The sequence below is a fragment of the Phoca vitulina genome, unplaced genomic scaffold (genome assembly GCF_004348235.1).
Source record: "Phoca vitulina isolate PV1807 unplaced genomic scaffold, GSC_HSeal_1.0 scaffold36, whole genome shotgun sequence".
Taxonomy (NCBI): Eukaryota; Metazoa; Chordata; class Mammalia; order Carnivora; family Phocidae; genus Phoca; species Phoca vitulina.
Window position 1 is genome coordinate 15,874,224 of NW_022589739.1, and position 19,158 is coordinate 15,893,381.

Consider the following 19,158-nt stretch of genomic DNA (forward strand, 5'->3'; position numbering starts at 1 on the left):
AGCACTGTCAGACACTGTTGGGGATTAGAGATGAACACAACATGACCCTTAACCTTGGTTGTTATACAGAGGGAAAGGGTCAGTGAAAGATGGGCTGAATGTGCCCAGAGTATGTAATGCCAGCCATTCGGTATCTAAAACAAAATACTGAGGGGCGCCTGGGTGGCTCAGTCAGTTAAGCATCTGCCTTTGGCTCAGGTTATGATCCCAGGGTCCTGGGATTGAGCCCTGCGTCAGGCTCCCTGCTTCGTGGGGAGCCTGCTTCTCCCTCTCCTCCCTGCTCATGCTCTCTCACTATCTCTCTCTCTCTCTCTCAAATAAATAAACAAAATCTTTTTACAAAAATAAATAAAATAAAACAAAATATTGGTTTTACTGTATACGTCCCTGGAGTTGATGTTAGCAAACCCTACGGGGCTCTTTGAAATATGCTGATTCCATAGTTGGTCATTCATTGTCTTCTCCAGCTTTAGGAGACAGGGGAGCAGGAGACAAAGAGACTACCTTTATTTTTTTTTAAGATTTTATTTATTTGAGAGGGAGCACACACAAGAGCCGGCGGGGCACGGCGGGGAGAGGTTGGAGAGGAGAAGTAGACTCCGCGCTGAGCAGGGAGCCTGACTCTGGGCTCAGTGCCAGGACCCTGAGGTCATGACCTGAGCCAAAGGCAGATACTTAACCGACTGAGCCACCCAAGCACCCCAAGAGGCTACCTTTAAATACTATCCCAAAAGTGTGGTCAGTGATATTAGAATCATATATTTACATTTCCTCTTTTAGAGTTCAAAAGAAGAAAGAAAAATTTAGTGAATGGACCATGTTTGGGAAACATTGCCTAGTATCTGCCAGAATTTCTTTTAATTCTATTTTTCTACCTTTGCAGCTAAGATATCAACATGGACTAGGAACTCCAGACTTGAGGCAAACCCTCCCTAACCTGAAAAACTTCATGGAACATGGACTAATGGTCAGGTGGTGAGTACCTTTATCTCTGACACCCAGAAACTGGGATGTGGATAATAATCCTGGGAAACTTTCCTGGTTTCCATGTTGCTCCTCACCTGCTTTCTATGTTTCCTTCTTTATTAAGATACTTGAAGAAAGGGAAGGGCAGCCATTGTACATGTGTGGGTCTAAGCCCCAGTCCTGCTAAGAGGGTGAAGCACTGTCAGGAGGAGAGTGGGTTTGAGGGGGTATTGTTTGAACACCGGGAGGTTGGCTGGGCGAGGAATCCTGAGTTCATTGCTGAGGCAGAGACTGGGGGACAGCCAGTGGGATTCATAAAAGGGAGACATGGAGCCACTAGGACTTGTTCAAAGAACAAGTGAAGGACATAACTACAGAAGTAACATCAGGATCAGTGGCCATGAGAGTTAAGGGAAGAAAGCAGACAACGAATAGGTGAGCTTGGCAGGACCTCGTCGGAGACCAGGAGACACGTGCTGGAACGTTCCTTTCGTTTGATGTCAATGCCTGTTGCACCATGAGGGCAAAGTGCTGCTTTAAAATGCTTTGTCAGGATAGACTGACTCTTTGAAAAAGAGAAGGAGCAAGGGAAGGTCTGTTGCAAAGACATGCGATTGGTTCACCTGACTCAAATAAGTAGAAAGCTGTTGGCTCTAGCCATTTAGGAATTCTTGAAGTTTGAATTCTTGGGTGATGGGCAGTAACTTACAAAATCATGTAAATGGAAATCAGGCCTTGTGAGCTAGACAGCTGGGAGCAGCATATTTTCTTTTAAAGACCACTGGCTCCTCGTCCCACATCTTTCTCTAAGCCACTTGGAAGACCTAAAGTGTAACCTCTCAGAAACTGAATTTCCTCATCTATAATCCCTGCCCTGCTCATCTCACCAGTTTGTGGTGAGGATGAAATAAGAGGTTAGACAGAAAAACTATTTGTGGGGAGGAAGGTACAAGATTGGTTTCATTTTTTTCTGTGCCATTAAGGGTAGGCCTTGAGAATATTGAGAAAGTGACATCTTTGACCTTTACTTGGACATTTTTTATTTTTGTCCTATGTGATCCTCAAAATGCAAATTCTGGTTGTCTCATTTTAGATAGGACTCCTGTTAAGTGAATGCACAATTGTTTAAAGAATTTTACTCAGAATATCAAAATAACTACAAAAGCTTATTACTGATATGGACCTGTATGCCTTGAGGCATGAGGGATAGGAATTGAGTTTTAATGTAAAATAATAATGAGCTAGCAGACATTTACTTAGTGTTGTCTCTGTGTAAAGTTCTGTGATAGGCACTCTGGAGGGTTAACAAGAAGTATAAGTTTCCAGCCCTAGCCTCAAAGGATTGTGATCTAGTTGGAAATAAGACATATAATTCATGAAAGGCTTTATAATGCAAATGATAAATAACCTAAAATATTTTTTTTAAAAAGAGGCAACCCATAATACCACTTGATTAATCACTAAACGAATCTTGCTCAGTACAGACAGCAAATGGTCCCAGTATTATTTATTGAAGAGTCTATCTTTTGTCCAGTATTTGGTAATGCCATCTCTTTCACGTACCAAGTTTACTTATATACATGAATCTGTTTCCAGGCTCCCAATTCTGCTCGTTTGTTTTATTTGTCTATCTATGGGCTAATACCACATTTTTAAACTATTATAAGATATAATTTCTGTAAGTCATGTTGAGGTTTGAGGATGCCCAATAAATAGCATCCCTTCTCCTCCTAAATTTGGAACCATTGGAGAGAGGAGATACGAGAGACAGACTAATAGAAGTCAAAATGTCAGTTTCATTACTGATAAAGCCTCTTGGAAAATGTGGCTTAAGATCTGTAATAAAAAGGGCTTGCAAAGATGTCACTCAAAATAAAACTTCCCTTCATGGTTGCATTGTGAACTAGAGAATCCCAGGCTTTTCCCACAGAGGCAGGCCCTTGACTACACTGTGGAGAGCAGTCAGAGACTCCTGCAGGAAACCAGATGGGGCTAAGCCAGGAATACCCAGGTTTTATTTTTCCCCCTAAATTCACCCATCAGAAAAGTCCCTCCTCACAAAGAGAGGGAGAGGATGGAGAGAAGCCAGGAGCGCTACTCCTAAATCCTGTTCCTTCATAGCAGGGGAAAAGGAAGATACCCCCAATTTTCTTGGTATCTGATAGGGTGAGGCTCCTACTTACGGTTCTTCGAAACTCTTGGCTTTCCTTGACTTACGAATTGTATTTGTATGATTTGACAGTTTTATAATATCAAGTCTTCCTTACTATGAACTTGGTATCTTTTTTTGAAGATTTTATGTATGTATGTATGTATGTATTTGAGAGAGGAAAGAGAGAGAGAGAAAGAATGAGCCGGGGAGGGGCAGAGGGAGAGGGAGAAGTAGACTCCCCGCTGAGCAAGGAGCCCGATGTGGAGCTCGATTCCAGGATCCTGGGATTATGATGAGACGAAGGCAGGCACTTAACTGACTGAGCCACCCAGGCGCCCCCTTGGTATCTCTTTATATGTTTTCTTTCTGTTTTTTAAACATATCTCAAGGAAGTTTTAAGATTTTCTTCATAAAGGGTCTTAACACATCTTTTATTAGTTAGTCCCAGGTAGCTTGCCATTTTGGTGCTGTTACAGATTTTTTATTATAGCATCCAACTTTTTTGTGGCTAGTATACAGGAGTACCACTGATTTTTGTATTTTGAGAGTATATATAGCAGCCTTGCTAACATTAATTACAGTAGTTTGTCTTAGAGTCTCTTAGATTTTCTGTGTATACAATCGTACTATTTTAGTGAATGGTGGCATTTTTTCTTCCTTTCTATTTTTACTTTTATTACTTTTTCTTCTCATATTTTATTATGGAAGAGGAGCAGCAGTAGTGAATAGCTTTGTCTTATTCCTGACTTTAAAGAGAATGCTTCTAGGGACACTAGGGTGGCTCAGTTGGTTAAGCGTCTGCCTTCAGCTCGGGTATGATCCCAGGGTCCTGGGATCGAGTCCCATGTCACGCTCCCTGCCACTGCTCAGCCTGCTTCTCCATCTCCACCCTGCCCATGCTCTCTCTTGCTATCTCAAATAAATAAATAAAATCTTTAAAAAAAAAAAAAGAATGCTTCTAACTTTTCACCATTAAATATTATATTTATTGCAGGTTTGGATAGCTATCCTTTATTAGCAAAAGGAAATTTCTCTCTATTCCCAGCTCACTGTTTCTTAATCATGAATGTGTGTATTTGGGGTTTTTTTCCTTTTTTTTTTTTTGACAGAGACACAGCGAGAGAGGGAACACAAGCAGGGAGAGTGGGAGAGGGAGAAGCAGGCCCCCCGCAGAGCAGGGAGCCCGATGCGGGGCCCGATCCCAGGACCTTGGGATCATGACCCGAGCCAAAGGCAGACGCTCAACGACTGAGCCACCCAGGCGCCCCTTTTTTCCATTTTTTAAATTAAGTTTTTAATTTTAATTCCAGTATAGTTAATATATAGTGTTATATTAGTTTCAGGTGTATAATATAGTGACTCAACAATTCTGTACATTACTCAGTGCTCATCAGGATAAGTGTACTCTTTTTTTTTTTTTAAGGGTAAGTGTACTCTTAATACCAATCATCTGTTTTACCCATCCCCTGACCCACCTCCCCTCTGGTAACCATCTGTTCGTACTCTATAGTTAAGAGTTTGTTTCTTGGTTTCTCTCTCTCTCTCTCTTTTTTCCTTTGTTCATTTGTTTTGTTTCTTTAATTCCACATATGAGTGAGATCATATGATATTTACCTTTCTCTGACTTATTTCACTTACCATTATACTCTCTAGCTCTATCCACATCATTGCAAATGGCAAGCTTTCATTCTTTTTTATGACTGAATAATATTCCTCTGTGTGTGCATGTGTGTATGTGTACACACATACACTGAGTGTATATTTTGAATTTTTTCAGATGCTTATTCTGAATCTATTGAGATAACACTATATTTGTTCTCCCTTACTATATTAATATGTTAATAAGTATTAATACATTTTCGGATGTTAAATCATCTTTGCCTCCTGGCATGTGCTCTACTTGGTCATGATGTGTAATTATTTTTTCTTATATTATTAGATTCAATTTGCTAATTTGTAGATTATCTACCTCTGTGAACTGAGATGAGGCTAGCCTTGTATTTTTCTTTCTCATATAATAATCCTTGTCTGATTTTGGTAACAAGGTTTTAATAGCCTTATAAAATAAATGAGATCTTTCCCTTCTTTTGTATTCTCTGGAACAGTTTACAGTTTGTGTAAGGTAAAAATTATCTATATAGTGAAGGTCTGCTAGAACTTAGCAAAAACCTAGTATTTTTTATTTGTTGAGGGAAGAAGTACAGATTTTTAACTTCTGATTTAATTATTATAGGTCTATTTATGTTCTGTTTTTCCAGTTCCTCATTAACCCACTTCAGCATGATTTCCAGTTCTGTCAGTAAACTGAAATTCCTTTTATCTAAGCAGATGCCTATGGAACTCTGTGTTACAAAACCTAAAGGTCACTTTTCTGTCCTTATCCTATCCTGTTCCACAGCTGGTGTTTGGCCTTCCTTGAAGCATCTCCTCCCTTGGCTTCCTTACCACCACCCTCCCCTGGTTTTCTACCCTTCAGCTATTCTTTCTGTTTTTCATGTTCCTCCTCCTTTATTTAATCATTAATATGGAGTTCACCATGGCCCCATCTTAGGTCCTCCTCTCTCTTCTCATGTGATCTCATCCATTCCCTCAGCTTTGAAAACCATTTCTATGCTAATGACCCCCAAAGTTACACTTTCAGTGTAGATCTCTCCTGCCCACTCTGCCAAGTCCGAGACCTACTTGATGCCTCCCAGTGGAGTAGCACAGGCCCCTCAGGCTGGACATACTGAAACTGTCATTCTACTCTCTTCTTCCTGTCAGCAAATGCTCACACTGGGGCATGATCCTTGATTCCCTTCTTTTCTCCCCTCCCACCAGATCCAGCCTGATTCATCAGCAAACCCTGTCATCTCTCCCTGCAAAGTGTGTATATCGAATCCAACCACTGCCCTCCATGTCCACTGTGACCACTCCGGTCCAGGGCACCACCTTCTCTTGCCCCACACAGCGCTGGTCTGGTTTGTCTCCCTAATTTCACTCTTGTCCCGCCTTTGTTCATTCCCCACAGTAGCCAGAGGGGTCTTTTTAAATTTTAGCTATAATCTTAATCGCTCGCTGGTTTCAGTGGCCAGAATAAAATTCACGCTCTTTGGCATGGTCCGTCTGACACCATTCTCCTGTCCTCTCATGGATGGTCTCTGTCCTGGCCTCCTCTTAGTTACAGGAACAAGTTCTCTCCTGACTCGCTGTTCCTCTGTCTGGGATGTGTTCTTCTTCTTTCTCTCCTACCACCATCCTCACTTATCCCCTCATATGGAGGGAACGGTTTTAGAAAAGGCCCAGTAGCTTTATTGACAAAGGACAGACCGCATTGGCTAGAGTGCACATTCACATTTGGAGCAGAGAGAATCTGGGTTTTATGGTACTTAGAGCTTATACAATTTGAGACCCCTTTTCAAGAAAAAGCATATAAGACTACAAAGACAAAATTAGAAAAATCTAAATACTTAAAAAAAACAAAGTTGCAATAAATGTCTGGAACTTTTAGAGATTCGATTCCTTCTGAGGTCTCTTTAGACAGTTTACCCAAAATGCTTACATAGAAATGCTTCCACATTGCAGCCTGTCTGCCCTTCCTCTCCTAAAACACTGCAGTTTCCAGCAACTCTCCCTTCTAAGGTACAGAGAAAATAAATGACTTTCCAAGCATGGTTGACCCATGAACCTGTAGCAATAAAACGAGAATCTAGGCCTCCTGGCACTGATGCAGTAAACCCCTTAAGCCCTAAGCGCACACATTTATGCAGTGCCCCTCTGTGCCAGCTGTGCCAAGCGCATTAGCACTGAATGAGGAGCAGGTACCACTTTATGGTACTCTAGTGAAAGATGGGCTACGGGTAGAGGCGAAGCACCACCAAATGAGTGCCACATGATGATCCCAAGTAAAAACCACTGCGGGAAGCCAGGCTGGAAGTTACAAATGTAAACAAAGCTGGAACAAGCACTTTTAGCCTCCGAGGAAATCTGAGAATTTCCGAGAGCAACCATGGACTGAGGAGTTACCTCCCAAGCCTGTGCTCCTTAGGGCAGAGGGTAAAAAAACTCACACTCCTGAGGGAGCCTCTTACATCTTTTGTAAAAGAAAACACTTCCATGTTCTGTGTGGTTGTTACCATTCACAGACTGATCCCAGTGGAAGCAGATTTGCTGTATGTTCTTTTGGTGTCGAGGATTTCAAACTGGCTGATCAGTGCAGTCACTGAATTCCTCCTTATGGTAAGCTTCAAAGTTATGTGACAGCTTGTTTGTTTTGTTTTGTTTTTTAAAGAACAGACAGTGTGATGAAAATTTCTTTAAGGACGTGATTTTTTTTCTTTCACATTACAGAATTCTGATCTAATATCAAAAGCATCTATCTGATTAATCCTAAAACTAACCCCTTTTCCTCTTGAACACAGTTACATGGGGCACAGTCCTCAGTGCTTTATGCTAGCTCTTTCCAAAAGAAGTCCCCATTTTCTCATCCTAGGATCACTTAACCCCATTGTAACTGCCAAGCAACACAATTTTGAAAAGCAGAATTTCAAGTCAGAGGTTGTACTTTTGAGTCATTTGGTTAAAAGCCACCAGCATGCCATTTAAACATCCCATTTTTCTTTTACTACTAACTACAAAGTCCCAAGATTGAAGTTGACATGCACATGCACAGCTGATGCTAGTGCTGAATTATGGTCAGGGAAAAATGTACACCCAAGCTGCTACTTGATGCCTGCCAGTAAGATGATAAGTTTAAAACTGAGTTGCTGTGGTGGTTGTGAACGGGCCGTGTGATGGGGCCCCAGCATTCAGGTCCTGGGACAGTGCCTCGACTGTGTCTCTCCTCTGCTCTCTCACCCCCTCTCCGCTGACCGCCAGGCAGACCACGCTCATTTCTGATTTCAGTTCTTTACTCAGACTTTACTCAGAACTAAAGTTCCCACTACCCAGAATAGCCTGCCCTTGCCTCTGCCCTATCCGAATGTTGCTTTCTCACTTTAAGATACATCCTACTTCATTCATTCACTCACTCAACAGGCACAGTGGCAGATGCCGAGATAAATATGTAGTCCCTCAGTAGCATAGGTTCATTTCTCCCACCAAAATCTTAACCACTAGGCTCTTGAGCAGCTGAGGACTGTGTCTTACTCATCCTGTGGTCCTAGCCTGGCACCAGGGAAGCCTGGAATTATGTGAGTGAATGAATTAGCCATCCGTCTTGTTCTGTTCACGGAATATACTCCTTGAACTTACATTCAAGGGGGGTATAGTCTAATTGAGGCAGTGAAATAGGAACAAACAATATATAATAGAAATAGAAAGCATGAAGTATTCTAGGTAGATAAGTTCTTTGGAACAGTCAGAGGAAGTCATTGACTTCCTGGTGTGGGGGCTATGGGTGAGACCTGGGACAAGGTCTCTAAAACTTCAAACAAGTTTAAACTGTCAGCTTAAATATATCTGTAAAATGGAGTCAATAATGCCTACCTGGTAGAGTTACTATGAGGGTTAAATACATAGACATCTAGCATACTGCCAGGCACACAGCAGCAGTTACTAAGTGGTAGCTCTCATTATACACGTGTAATGGATAAGTGAATCATAGTTATCTCTGTTTTCAAATGGTAATCCATTCTTTGTTATAGGTATTTTGTTTTTCCTTTAATATCTACAAATAGGTATAGAATATGGTTCTTGGTCACATTTTTTAATAGTGGCTCATGCCGTCTTGTATGTTAATGATACAAAATAGTCATCTTCTCCCTCTTGCTTTCCCCAAGTCCTTTATAAGACCCTTTGAGAGCCATAGAGATTGGTATCCTACAAATCTGTTTGCTTACCTACTTCTTTTGATACCTATCTTCTTAGGTACCTCTCACGTGGAATTAGGAGTTATAAAAAGTCTCTTACTTGCAAAATGTTCCATGTTTTTATTTAAGTTTGCAACAACCCTGTGAGGACAAGGCCGATAATCACCATTTCACAGATTAGAGAACCAAGACTTAGAAATGTGAAGTGAGGGGCACCTGGGTGGCTCAGTCTAAGAGGCCGACTCTTGATTTTGGCTCGGGTCATGACCAGGTCATGATCTCAGGGTTGTGAGATGGAGTCCAGCAACGGTGGGCTCCATATGGGCTCAGCCAGGGCAGGGGGGCTGTCTGCTTGAGGATTCTCTTCTCTCCTTCTGTCTCTCCCCCTGCTCTCTCTCTCAAATAGATAAATAAATCTTAAAAAAAAAAAAAAAGACAAAGAAAGAAAAGAAATGCGAAGTGATTTGCCAGGGTCACATGCTCCTACATGATGGAGCTAGGGCCAGAAACCCAGATATCTGGCTCTTGTCTTTTTATCACACGATGCTGCCCCTTCTTAGTCAGTGGTCATCCTTCTCCTTCTCTGCCCTCCCAGCTCTCCTGTCTCTGTGCCACCTACCACCTAACATCTATTACCTTCCACAGGGAAATGCACCAGAGTCAAGTCCAGAGTACTAGAAAAATACACTGCTACAATATCAAGGCTGCAGTTCTGGTAAAAACATTATTTGAAGCTTATCCTACCCCATATACTCAGAGAGGTAGGAAACTCAGAATCTTAAAACTTTGTGAAGAATTTGGGAACTTTAAGACCAAAAAGAAACAAAAATGATTATATGTTTCAACTCCATTCCTGAAGAAGCAAGAAAACTGAAGGAAGCACATGGGTTGGCCTAAAACATATGCTTGCCTCCAGTGTTTGCCGTCCTCCAATTTCATGTTATTATTTTCAGAATAAGACATGATAAAAGTGGGATTTCAAAACCATCTGTCCTGCTTTATACATGGAATGTTTTATTCTGCTTAATTTTTCTCGACTGTAGAGCTTAAACCAGCAGCTTCGTGCAAGGCAGTGTGATATAGCAGAAGGAGCACTAGATTTGGGAATCAAAAAATGTGGGCTCCAACTTCAGCTCTGTCACTTAATTTTCATAAATTGTTTTTGAGTATTACTTCTTTAGATGGAGTTAATAGCACCAGCCTTATTTCCCAAGCATAGTTGTATGGAGCAAATGAGATCATGTCTAAGCGATTTATAAACTAAAAAGGACTATGCAAAGTATCATTAAGTAGGATTTATGCTTTTAACAATTCATTAACTGTCTCCTCTGCATAGAGCACTATTTAAGAGACGAAAAAGATTCAAAAGTGTAAGATAATTCCTGCTTTCTTTAGATGACAGTTGTTTAGTTTAGCATCTAAATGAGTAGATAAGACAAATTAATATTTTGAAGGACATGACTTGCAAAAATTTTCCTGTGCATTGTGCATTCTTGCTGTCATGTGGGGCCTGGAGCCTGAGACCCAGCTTCAGTGGACAGTCTGTTAACAATGGAGGTCAACCTTGGTCTGAGTTGTTTGACATTTTAGGACCAGGTGTGCCTTTTTTATAGAGACCACATCAATTTCAGTGACCTTATTGAAGATGGGACACTAAAGAGAAGCATCGTTGACTATTCCGCAGCTTGCTGGGATATTGCTCCAGATTCCTTCTAGTACTTAATGGTGTGACTTATGTATGGTTTTATGTATGGTCATCTCACTTAAGTGGTATAAATTTCTAGATAGTGTTTCTGCTGAACTACTTTTTATCTAGTATTCCATTCCTTTTCATAAATAGGACCAAGCTGAACAGCTTAAGAAAGAAAGAAAGACAGAAAGACAGAAAGACAGAAAGAAAGAAAGAAAGAAAGAAAGAAAGAAAGAACTTTGGCACATTTTAAGAAAGTCCTTTTTTTTTTTTTTTTTTAAAGTAAACTGAGGATAATGAAAATCAAGAGCAAGTGAGCCAGTCTACTTTCTTTAAAAGCTGAGGGTAACAATATAATAGTTTAGCTTTTAAGCCAAACTGTTCACCTTTGGAAATGAGGCAGTATCCAGCATTAGCAACTTTTTAAATCCTCTTTAAAAGCAAATGTGTCCTCTTTCCTTCCCTCCATCATGCTTATGCTAACTAGTGTTTCTGGCAGGAGACCCTGAGGGACTTAAAAAACATGCTGTCTAACTGATGTTAGTTTTAAATTTAGATCAGATGACATTGTCTTTGAAGTCTCAAGTGTACCACTTAAGGGAGCGGCATCAGATGGGCTTGCCTTTCAAGTACTTCTTGCAGGCTGGCATCCTTGATATGAAAACTGAAGCCTGGTCAAAAATAAATGAAAACGAAAGTTTTATTGGAGTTATTTACTCTAAGATCGCTATTTTAGAAGGAACCTTACAAGGCATCTCGTTGCCTCTAGACAGGAACAGACAAGGCATGTGGGTATCTGTAGTATTTTAAAAGACCTTGGGGGACCAGGCTTCTTCCATAACTCATTCCAGAGTTTAAACACCCTCACTTCAGGAAATTCTTCCCTATATTTAACTTACAGGCCCCCTCCTGCGGTTAACACCCATTTCCGCTTTTTTCTGTCTCCAGTCAGGATGGAGAACAGCTGTGGCCAACATCCTTTGTGTGCTAACCCTCCATCAGTGACAGAAGGTCATTTGGGTATCCCTGGGCTTCGTTTCTCAACCTCCGACAACCAAGTCTTGAACCAACTTGGAATCTTTTTCTCTTTGTTTTTTACGTGTATCTTGTTTATTTCTATTAATTCCTTCTGATTATAAAATAATATGTGCTCAATGAATCAAATTTGGAAGATGTAAAAATACACAGAAGAAGGGAGAACAATAACCCCACAATCTAGGAACAAACTCCATTGTTAAGTTGATCCGTTTTCTATGTGTTTCTTATATAGTTGAGATCCTGTGGTCTATACCAGCACTGTCCAATAGAAATATAATCTGAGCCACATATGTAAATTTAAATTTTCTGGCAGCCATATTATAAAAAGGTAAAAAGGAATAGGTAAATTAATCTTAATAATATATTTTCTTTAATCCCAATAAAATCCAATTATAACTTATCAACGTATAATCAGTATTTTTAAAATTATTAATAAAATATTTTACATTCCTTTTTCCATACTAAGCCTTCTAAATCCAGTATATATTTTAACACAGCACATCTCAAATCCACCTTAGCCACATTGCAGGTACTCGGTGACCATCGGCTAGTGGCTACAGTGTTGGACAGCATCGTCGATACACTTATATATACTACTTTTTTGTATATCGTATCTTAAGCCTCTTATAACTGCCATTTAAAACTTTTTAGCATCATTTTAATGGCTGCATAATATTCTTATTTAGATTTACTCTAACTGTATCTTTGAATAGTGTTGTTTTTCATGTTATAAGTAACCCTGTAGTGTTCTTCTTTTTACCTTTTTTTTTTTTACATTAACAGAATGTTTCTCAACACATTGCCAAAAGAAAAAACCATAAATTATTCCTTTTGAGTATAACTAATTAAATCCATTTATTCATAAAACAAGTAAGTTCACTTAATACTCACTAAATCTTTACTACGTTAGATTGGAAAGTGAAGGAGTAGATTTCAAGAAATAGAGACAAGTTCCCCCTTACAGCGTTTACAAGACTTGGCTCCACAGTTGGACTGCACACATATCCTGCTTTAACTATCCTTCCCTTCATTTCTTACTCTTCCCCCCTATATGCACACAGCCTGGTTAACGCCCCCTTGTCCTTCGGGACGCCAATTGAATATAGCCTCCTGTGATGAGTCCTCCAGATGATGACCGGCTCCCTCCTCCATTACAGTATACAAAGTATATATTGTACGCAAAGCCCCATGGTGTTCTGGTTATTGGTTAACTCTCTCCATCTTCTTGACTACAGTGGGAACTCCTTACTGATAGAAACCTTATTTTATACATTTCGTTATTTCCAGAGCCTAGCCGACTGCTAGGCAGTGAATGTGGATGTCAGTAATGTCTACTGAAATATGTGTTGAAACACAAGTGGTCGTATTAAACATCAGTTGGATGGGATAATTACAAGTACTGTGGCTGTTCAAAGAGATTACTCTAAGTTGACATGGTTAAAGAAGGCTTAATGAAGGAGGTCGGACTTGAATTGGGCTTTGGAAGATGGGCATATTTAAATGAATGGAGGGAAAGAATTAGCAGAAAAGCCCTTACATATCCTGCATTAAGAAGTCAGTGTTTTTTAGGAGGGACTCTTTAGCACGTGCTAAGTATCAGCAGAGAAGCATCCTTCTAGATCTAAAGCACTGTATTAAGTTTCAGGAAGCCTGTAGAGCTATGGTCTGTGCCCACCAAAAGCTGACAAGGGTTTGCAGCAGTAAAAGTGACCACTGATTACTTCAGTATGACCTTTGAGTTTAAAATCAATTCAGATACAATTCCCTGTGTTTTAAGTTTGGAGTTTAACATTAAAGATCATTTTATATGATGCTTCCTCAACAATTCTTCTGTTAGTAAAGAGCAGTATATAATAAGTAATGCCATTATAGCTAATGTCAAATGACTGTTACGGCAAACCAGGCGCCCTTCCAAAGCATTTTGAATGTGCTAGTTAACTCATGTAATCCTCACAACAACCCTGGGAATTAGGACCCCCTCTCCTGCCTCATCTTCTTGGTGAGGAAACTGAGACACAGAAAGGTTAAAATGACTTAAAGGTGACCCAGCCTTGGACCCAGGCCAGACAGTTTTAGGCCCCCACTTTTTGTTACTCAGTACAGCCTCGCTTGTAACTATGTTAAGACTAAAATGTTTTATACAAGGGACTATTTAGCACCTTTTGATTTCAGAGAAGGAATGCTATCATTATAACCCTCTCCTAGTTTTCTTCTTTCCTCTCTGACCGCTCCTTCTTATCTCATTTATAAGCTCCTCTTCCTCTACCTCAGCATAAAAAACAGCTCCTCAAGGTTCAGTGCTAGGCTCTCTTTTCTCTCAGTTTGTTCTCCAGCCCATGGTGATCTTATCTATCACCATCATTTTAATTATCACCCACACTGAAATGAAGCCCAAGTACAAATCTTCGTCCCAGGTCTCTTTTCAGATATCACGCCTCTCTTCAGATTGCCTCCTGGATGTTTTCACGGCACGTTCTGTGTGCCTGTGTTCTTTTCTCCCTGCCGTCCATCCCAACCCCCATAAGCCTCGTGGGCTTCCGGTGCTCTGTTTACAGCAAATGGAATCTCCACCCGTTCGTTCACAGTGGCCAGAAAGCTTTCATAATCCTTGCTTCCTCACTTTCCCTCTCATCCCCACATCTAACCTTAGCAACACCTGCTGATTTCCCCTGATGGGTCTGCCTGTCTGTATTGGTATATTTCCAAGCCCCCATCGTCTCTCACCTACACTGCCGCACAGCCTGTGGTCCCCAGCGTCCGTTCTGGGTCCCCTCCAGTCTATTCTCCAACTTCAGCCAAAGGGCACTTTCCAAAATACAGATCAATCAGTCAATTAATAGATCTCTCTTTCTACCACCTTCACCCCCCCCCCAAACACACACACACACCACTAGCCTAAAACACTTTAAAGGCTTAAAGAGAAAAACTATCAACATGGTCTGTGGACTCCTGCATGATCTCCATGTTTCCCTCTCCAGCTTTATCTTCTACCATGCTGCTCTCCACTTGATGACCCTTTGGGTCCTCAAACATTGTTCTCTCTCTTGACATAGGGTCTTGGCATATGCTCTTCCTTTTGCCTGGAAGATGCTCTTGCCCACCAACCCATTCTTTACCTGGTGAAAAATTCTACTAACCCTTCAGTTCTTGGCCTTTTCTGGGTCGGTTCTGTTACACGCTCTCTTAGCCCATCCTCTCCTGCACAGCATGTGTCAGAGGTTATCATTTTACATTTTTGTCGTAATTTTGTGACAGGTATGTGTCCTCTCCCACTGTGGGGTAAGCTCTGCAAAGCAGGAGCTGCGGCCTATTTTCAATCATTATTGAAAATGTCTTTAGTGCATAAGAGACATTTAGTGCATTATTGAAAATGTCTTTAGTGCATTAAGAGACATTCAATGTATATTTGAATTAGGGAGTAAATCATTTGTCAATACGCATACAGTTTCATGCTGCACCTCTTCATAGTCTGGAGGACTACCAAAGATAAGGTTCCCCAGATATTACCCCTGGAGTCCCCCAGTCTGTCACTAAGTGATGATTAGATGGTGGCTAAGTGTGATTCAGGCACTTCTTCTGAAGGCCTCCAGCATCTCGGGAAATGGTGGCAGAGCTATTCGTTTTTCTTTTAAAATAAAAAACAACTAAAGCCCCATGGTTCAGCTCATGTCAGAGCTTATTAGAAACGTAGTGGTAGCTCAGCTTTAGCAGTATCTTTCACAGAGTCTGTCACTGGCTTCTGGAGCCTAGAACTTCCTTTCGCTCTCTCTCTGCAAGTCTACTTTTGAAATTCAGAAAACATTCCCTGACCAATGTTTTAGTGTCTCTGTCGAGGTCTCCCTGAGGCTGGGCTCTGTGAGATTGCTGTTCCTCCCATGTCCCTGGCAAAGGTCAAGGCTACTTTTTCCCCCACTAATTCTCAGCATAAATACTTTATTACTCCCATGTCCCAAGTATTGTCCAGGGGGGCCCCTGGTATCATCTCTGGCTGCTCTTTCTGTTTCTGCAGACCATTTTATGGTCCTCATAATGTTTGTTGCCTGACTGTGATTTTAAAACATCAGTTTGTATGATGATTTCTTACAATGAAAGCTGATGGGTGAAGTGGTTGACTTGACTCCTCCTGAGACCCCTCTCTATCTCCCTAAGGATCACTCTCTATTCCCTGATTCCAGGGAGCTCAGCCTTGAGACTGAGATGGAGCTGGCCTCCAGATGGGCTCCTGCCTTTGGGCACCCCTTAGCCTCTGTCCACTGCCCTGTGCTGAGGCCTCTCTTTCCCAAGCTAGGCCCTGTTGTCCAGGGCCATGGAGGCCTGATGGCCAGGCCCTCAGTTGAAGCACATAACCTGGGGAAATGGATTTCTTCAGCTTGCTTGGTTTACCGTTTGCCTATGGAACTTTCTCTTTCACAAGTTCATCTTTCCATCAGTCCTTAGTTTAAATAAAATTTAAAGGCTCCCTTGTTCAGTTATACCTTTTTAAACTTTCTGTTTTTATTTAGTCAGACTTTGGCAGTAAACCTTCCAAGCTGAGCCCAGGGGAAAGGTGACCATTGGCACAGGTTTCAGCCTATGCTTTTGGCCCAAGATTGTTTCTATTTTTATTTTGTTTCTTGTTTTTGTTAACATCCAGGGCAAAGATTAAGCACTTTCGCTTATCTGGTAATGGCGAGTGGCCTTTAGATTGCTTGCCTGTGGTCAGGAGACTGCATGCTTAAAACTGTTAACCCCCAGCCACCTCCTGAGAGATAAGATCTAGCTGTAAAATTTGGCTCTCCCAAAAGGAGTCTCTGTGCTTCTACTTGATATGAGAGAGAGCAGGAGAAAGATAAATCCCAGCTTTTGCTGGATTCTGAAGAAGGATAGTCGTCTAATTTATGGAGGTTGTTTTTTTAAAAAAACTGACTTTATGTCATAATTTCGTAGCTGCCAACAGACGTAATTCTACCTCAGCTTCGCCTTGGCAACCTGCTTTTGGCACTCTCTGCAGCCCTGTCGTTGCTCTGCATTATTTAAGCAGTAATCTTTAAGAAGGTGAGAAACTATTATTGCTTTTTTAGCACAGTTGACATGCTGTTGGCGCAGAGTAGTACCTAGAGCTTCAAACATTTCTAATGGCCGTAAACCAACTTAAACACCTCCATGGAGAGGCCTCACTGCCGTGAGGTCATAGCTTGCTGCAGGGGGAGAAAGAAGATCGAATGTTGTTTAAAAAAGTGGGGTTTTTTTCTTTTTAAGTATTCTTAGTCCACCGAGTTGTAGCTGTAGACTTTGGCCAGGATCCAGACAATCAAGATTTAGCATTTTGACCAGCTGTGATCTAGTAATGTTCCTCAGAGGAAACATTTTGTAGGAGGGAAAGACACATATTTGAGATTGTGAACTGTGTTCTTTCCCAGTACCTTACACATTGAAACCTGGTTGTAGACAGATAAAACCAGCACAAGTGAATCTGAAAGAGAATAGGGAACAAAATCGTTTCAAATGGCTAAAAATTCACCCTGCCTTCTAGAACTATCTCGATGTGGTAAATCTTTACATTTTTCCTTTATTTCCCTTTCCCTTAAGTCTCCACATTTATATCATTTTGTGGCAAGATGTCTTCCTGTTTTCATAATTGATGCTTGGAATCCATCAGCATTCTTATAACAACAACAGTTCCTAGGAAGCCAAAAAAGCCACCCAAACTTAATAACAGAGGCAAGAAGAGAAAAGAAAGAAAAGACACCAAGACACTTAGCCTAAAAATTATTCCTCTGAGTCTCACTCCTCCCTCAAATAGAAGTATGATCAAATGTCAGTGTTCTGGTGGCAAGCCCTGGGGACTGAGAGAGAACGAAACTAACATTTATTTAGTCAGATGGCATTTGTTCAATCACAGTGAGTTGCTTTTGACCTCGGGCAAGTGACGTAACCTCTGAGCCTCAGTTTCTTCATCTGTAAAAGGAGGATGACAATCGTAATACTTCGTAGAGATGTGAGGATGAAGCAAGACCATGTAGAAAGCTATCAACAGAATACTTACTTCATCACACTTTGTTAATGTTAGCTGCTGCTGTTCTATCATTAATAGCAATCTATGGAGTACCTACTCATTGTGCTAAGAATCTTACTCCTACCCTAAGCACCGTTAGGTGGATCTTCACGTTTCGCAGAAGAGGAGACATTGGTTCAGAGCGGTCAGTGCTCAGCCGTGTCCCATGTCCCGTGTCCCGTGCCCCATGCTGGTGGGGCTCCCTGCCGACGTCTGGAACATTATAGAGGGAGACACGGAAATGGAAACACATTTTGGACCAGTGCTTTCTTACCTTGTTTTCTCTCTCCCAATCCTTCTGTTTAAAGGAGGCTGTTGCTTTAAGCAATAAAACTAGCAGAAAGAAGAGAAGAAAGAATAAAGTGGCAGAGGCAAGATTAGTGGCAGGGGGGTGGGGATGAACTGGGTTCTGCTGTCTCCCAGGTTGGCTTCATGGCAAAGTATTCGTATTACGGTCATAAAAGGCAGAGCAGGGTCCTCCATATTTAGGCTGGGACAACAGAAATTCCCCTCTTACAAAAATTCTTTCTCCCCAAAGCTAGATTCATATAGAAAAATGATACATCAGGGGTTTGGGGACAATTGGAATGTACCTCCAAGGATTCTGGGAAGTTTTTATAGTCCCTGAGCATTTGGTAGATCATGTAAATAGAGGCAGTTGAGCATAAAGCCTTCCCCGCCCCATGTCTTCAAGAAAAAGAAAAAAAAACTGAGGTGATGTTTGCTTTTGATTGATTTAGTTCTTTTCCTCCAGAACTCTTTTACACTTGCCTCAGTTCTTTTTCTCCTTCTTGCAGCTGGCTCCCTTCTGTGCAGGAGTGGGGATGGCGCCGGTGGGAAGAGTTCTCTTTGTCCCCATTCTAAACAGCATTCCGTATAGGAGGACGTGGCAGGAGGAAGGAGACCTAGACTCTGGTCTTTATTTCTGATTACCTGTGTTCCATGGTCCCAGACATTAATGCCTTTGAGCCTCAGTTACCCCTTCTGTAACATGAGGGCAGTTCTTTTGGGATCCGAAGCCCATGGAAGCTGATGACAGCAACCACAATTAACAGCTACTGCTGCCGGTGGCATACACGCCAGGCATTCTGCTGCGGATTGCAAGGGCGCTATTCTATTTAATTCTTCCTATAGTCCAGTGATCTGTTTTATGAAGGAGAAAACTAAAGCACAAAGAAGATGAGGGGCTACCTACAGTCATATAGTCATATAACGAGCAAGTGCAGAGTCTAACCTTAAATCATAACTCCAAATAGACAGTCATCGTTGCAGAGCTTGGAGTAGAATCCAGGTTTTGAGCATCCTTTGTCATCACCACCACTCTCTCCAGATACAGCTGAAGACATAACAAAAGGTAACTGACTACAATAAATAAGGACTCACAGAATGAGAAATAAATTAATCACCTTAATTTAGAGAGATCAGAAAAGACTTGATCAAAGAAGACAAATTTAAACCAGACTGCCCTCCTTGATCTCTAAACTCCAAA

At 41.3% G+C, this 19,158-nt stretch overlaps 1 protein-coding gene across 2 annotated transcripts in view; it reads left to right on the forward strand.

Moving 5' to 3' along the window:
* UVRAG (UV radiation resistance associated) overlaps positions 1-19,158 on the forward strand; it is a 320,861-nt gene that overhangs the window by 293,359 nt on the left and 8,344 nt on the right. For both annotated transcript variants that reach the window (XM_032427162.1, XM_032427163.1), the window contains one exon: positions 884-975. In XM_032427162.1, coding sequence (XP_032283053.1) covers positions 884-975 — 92 coding nt within the window. The remainder of the gene's footprint in view (positions 1-883; positions 976-19,158) is intronic.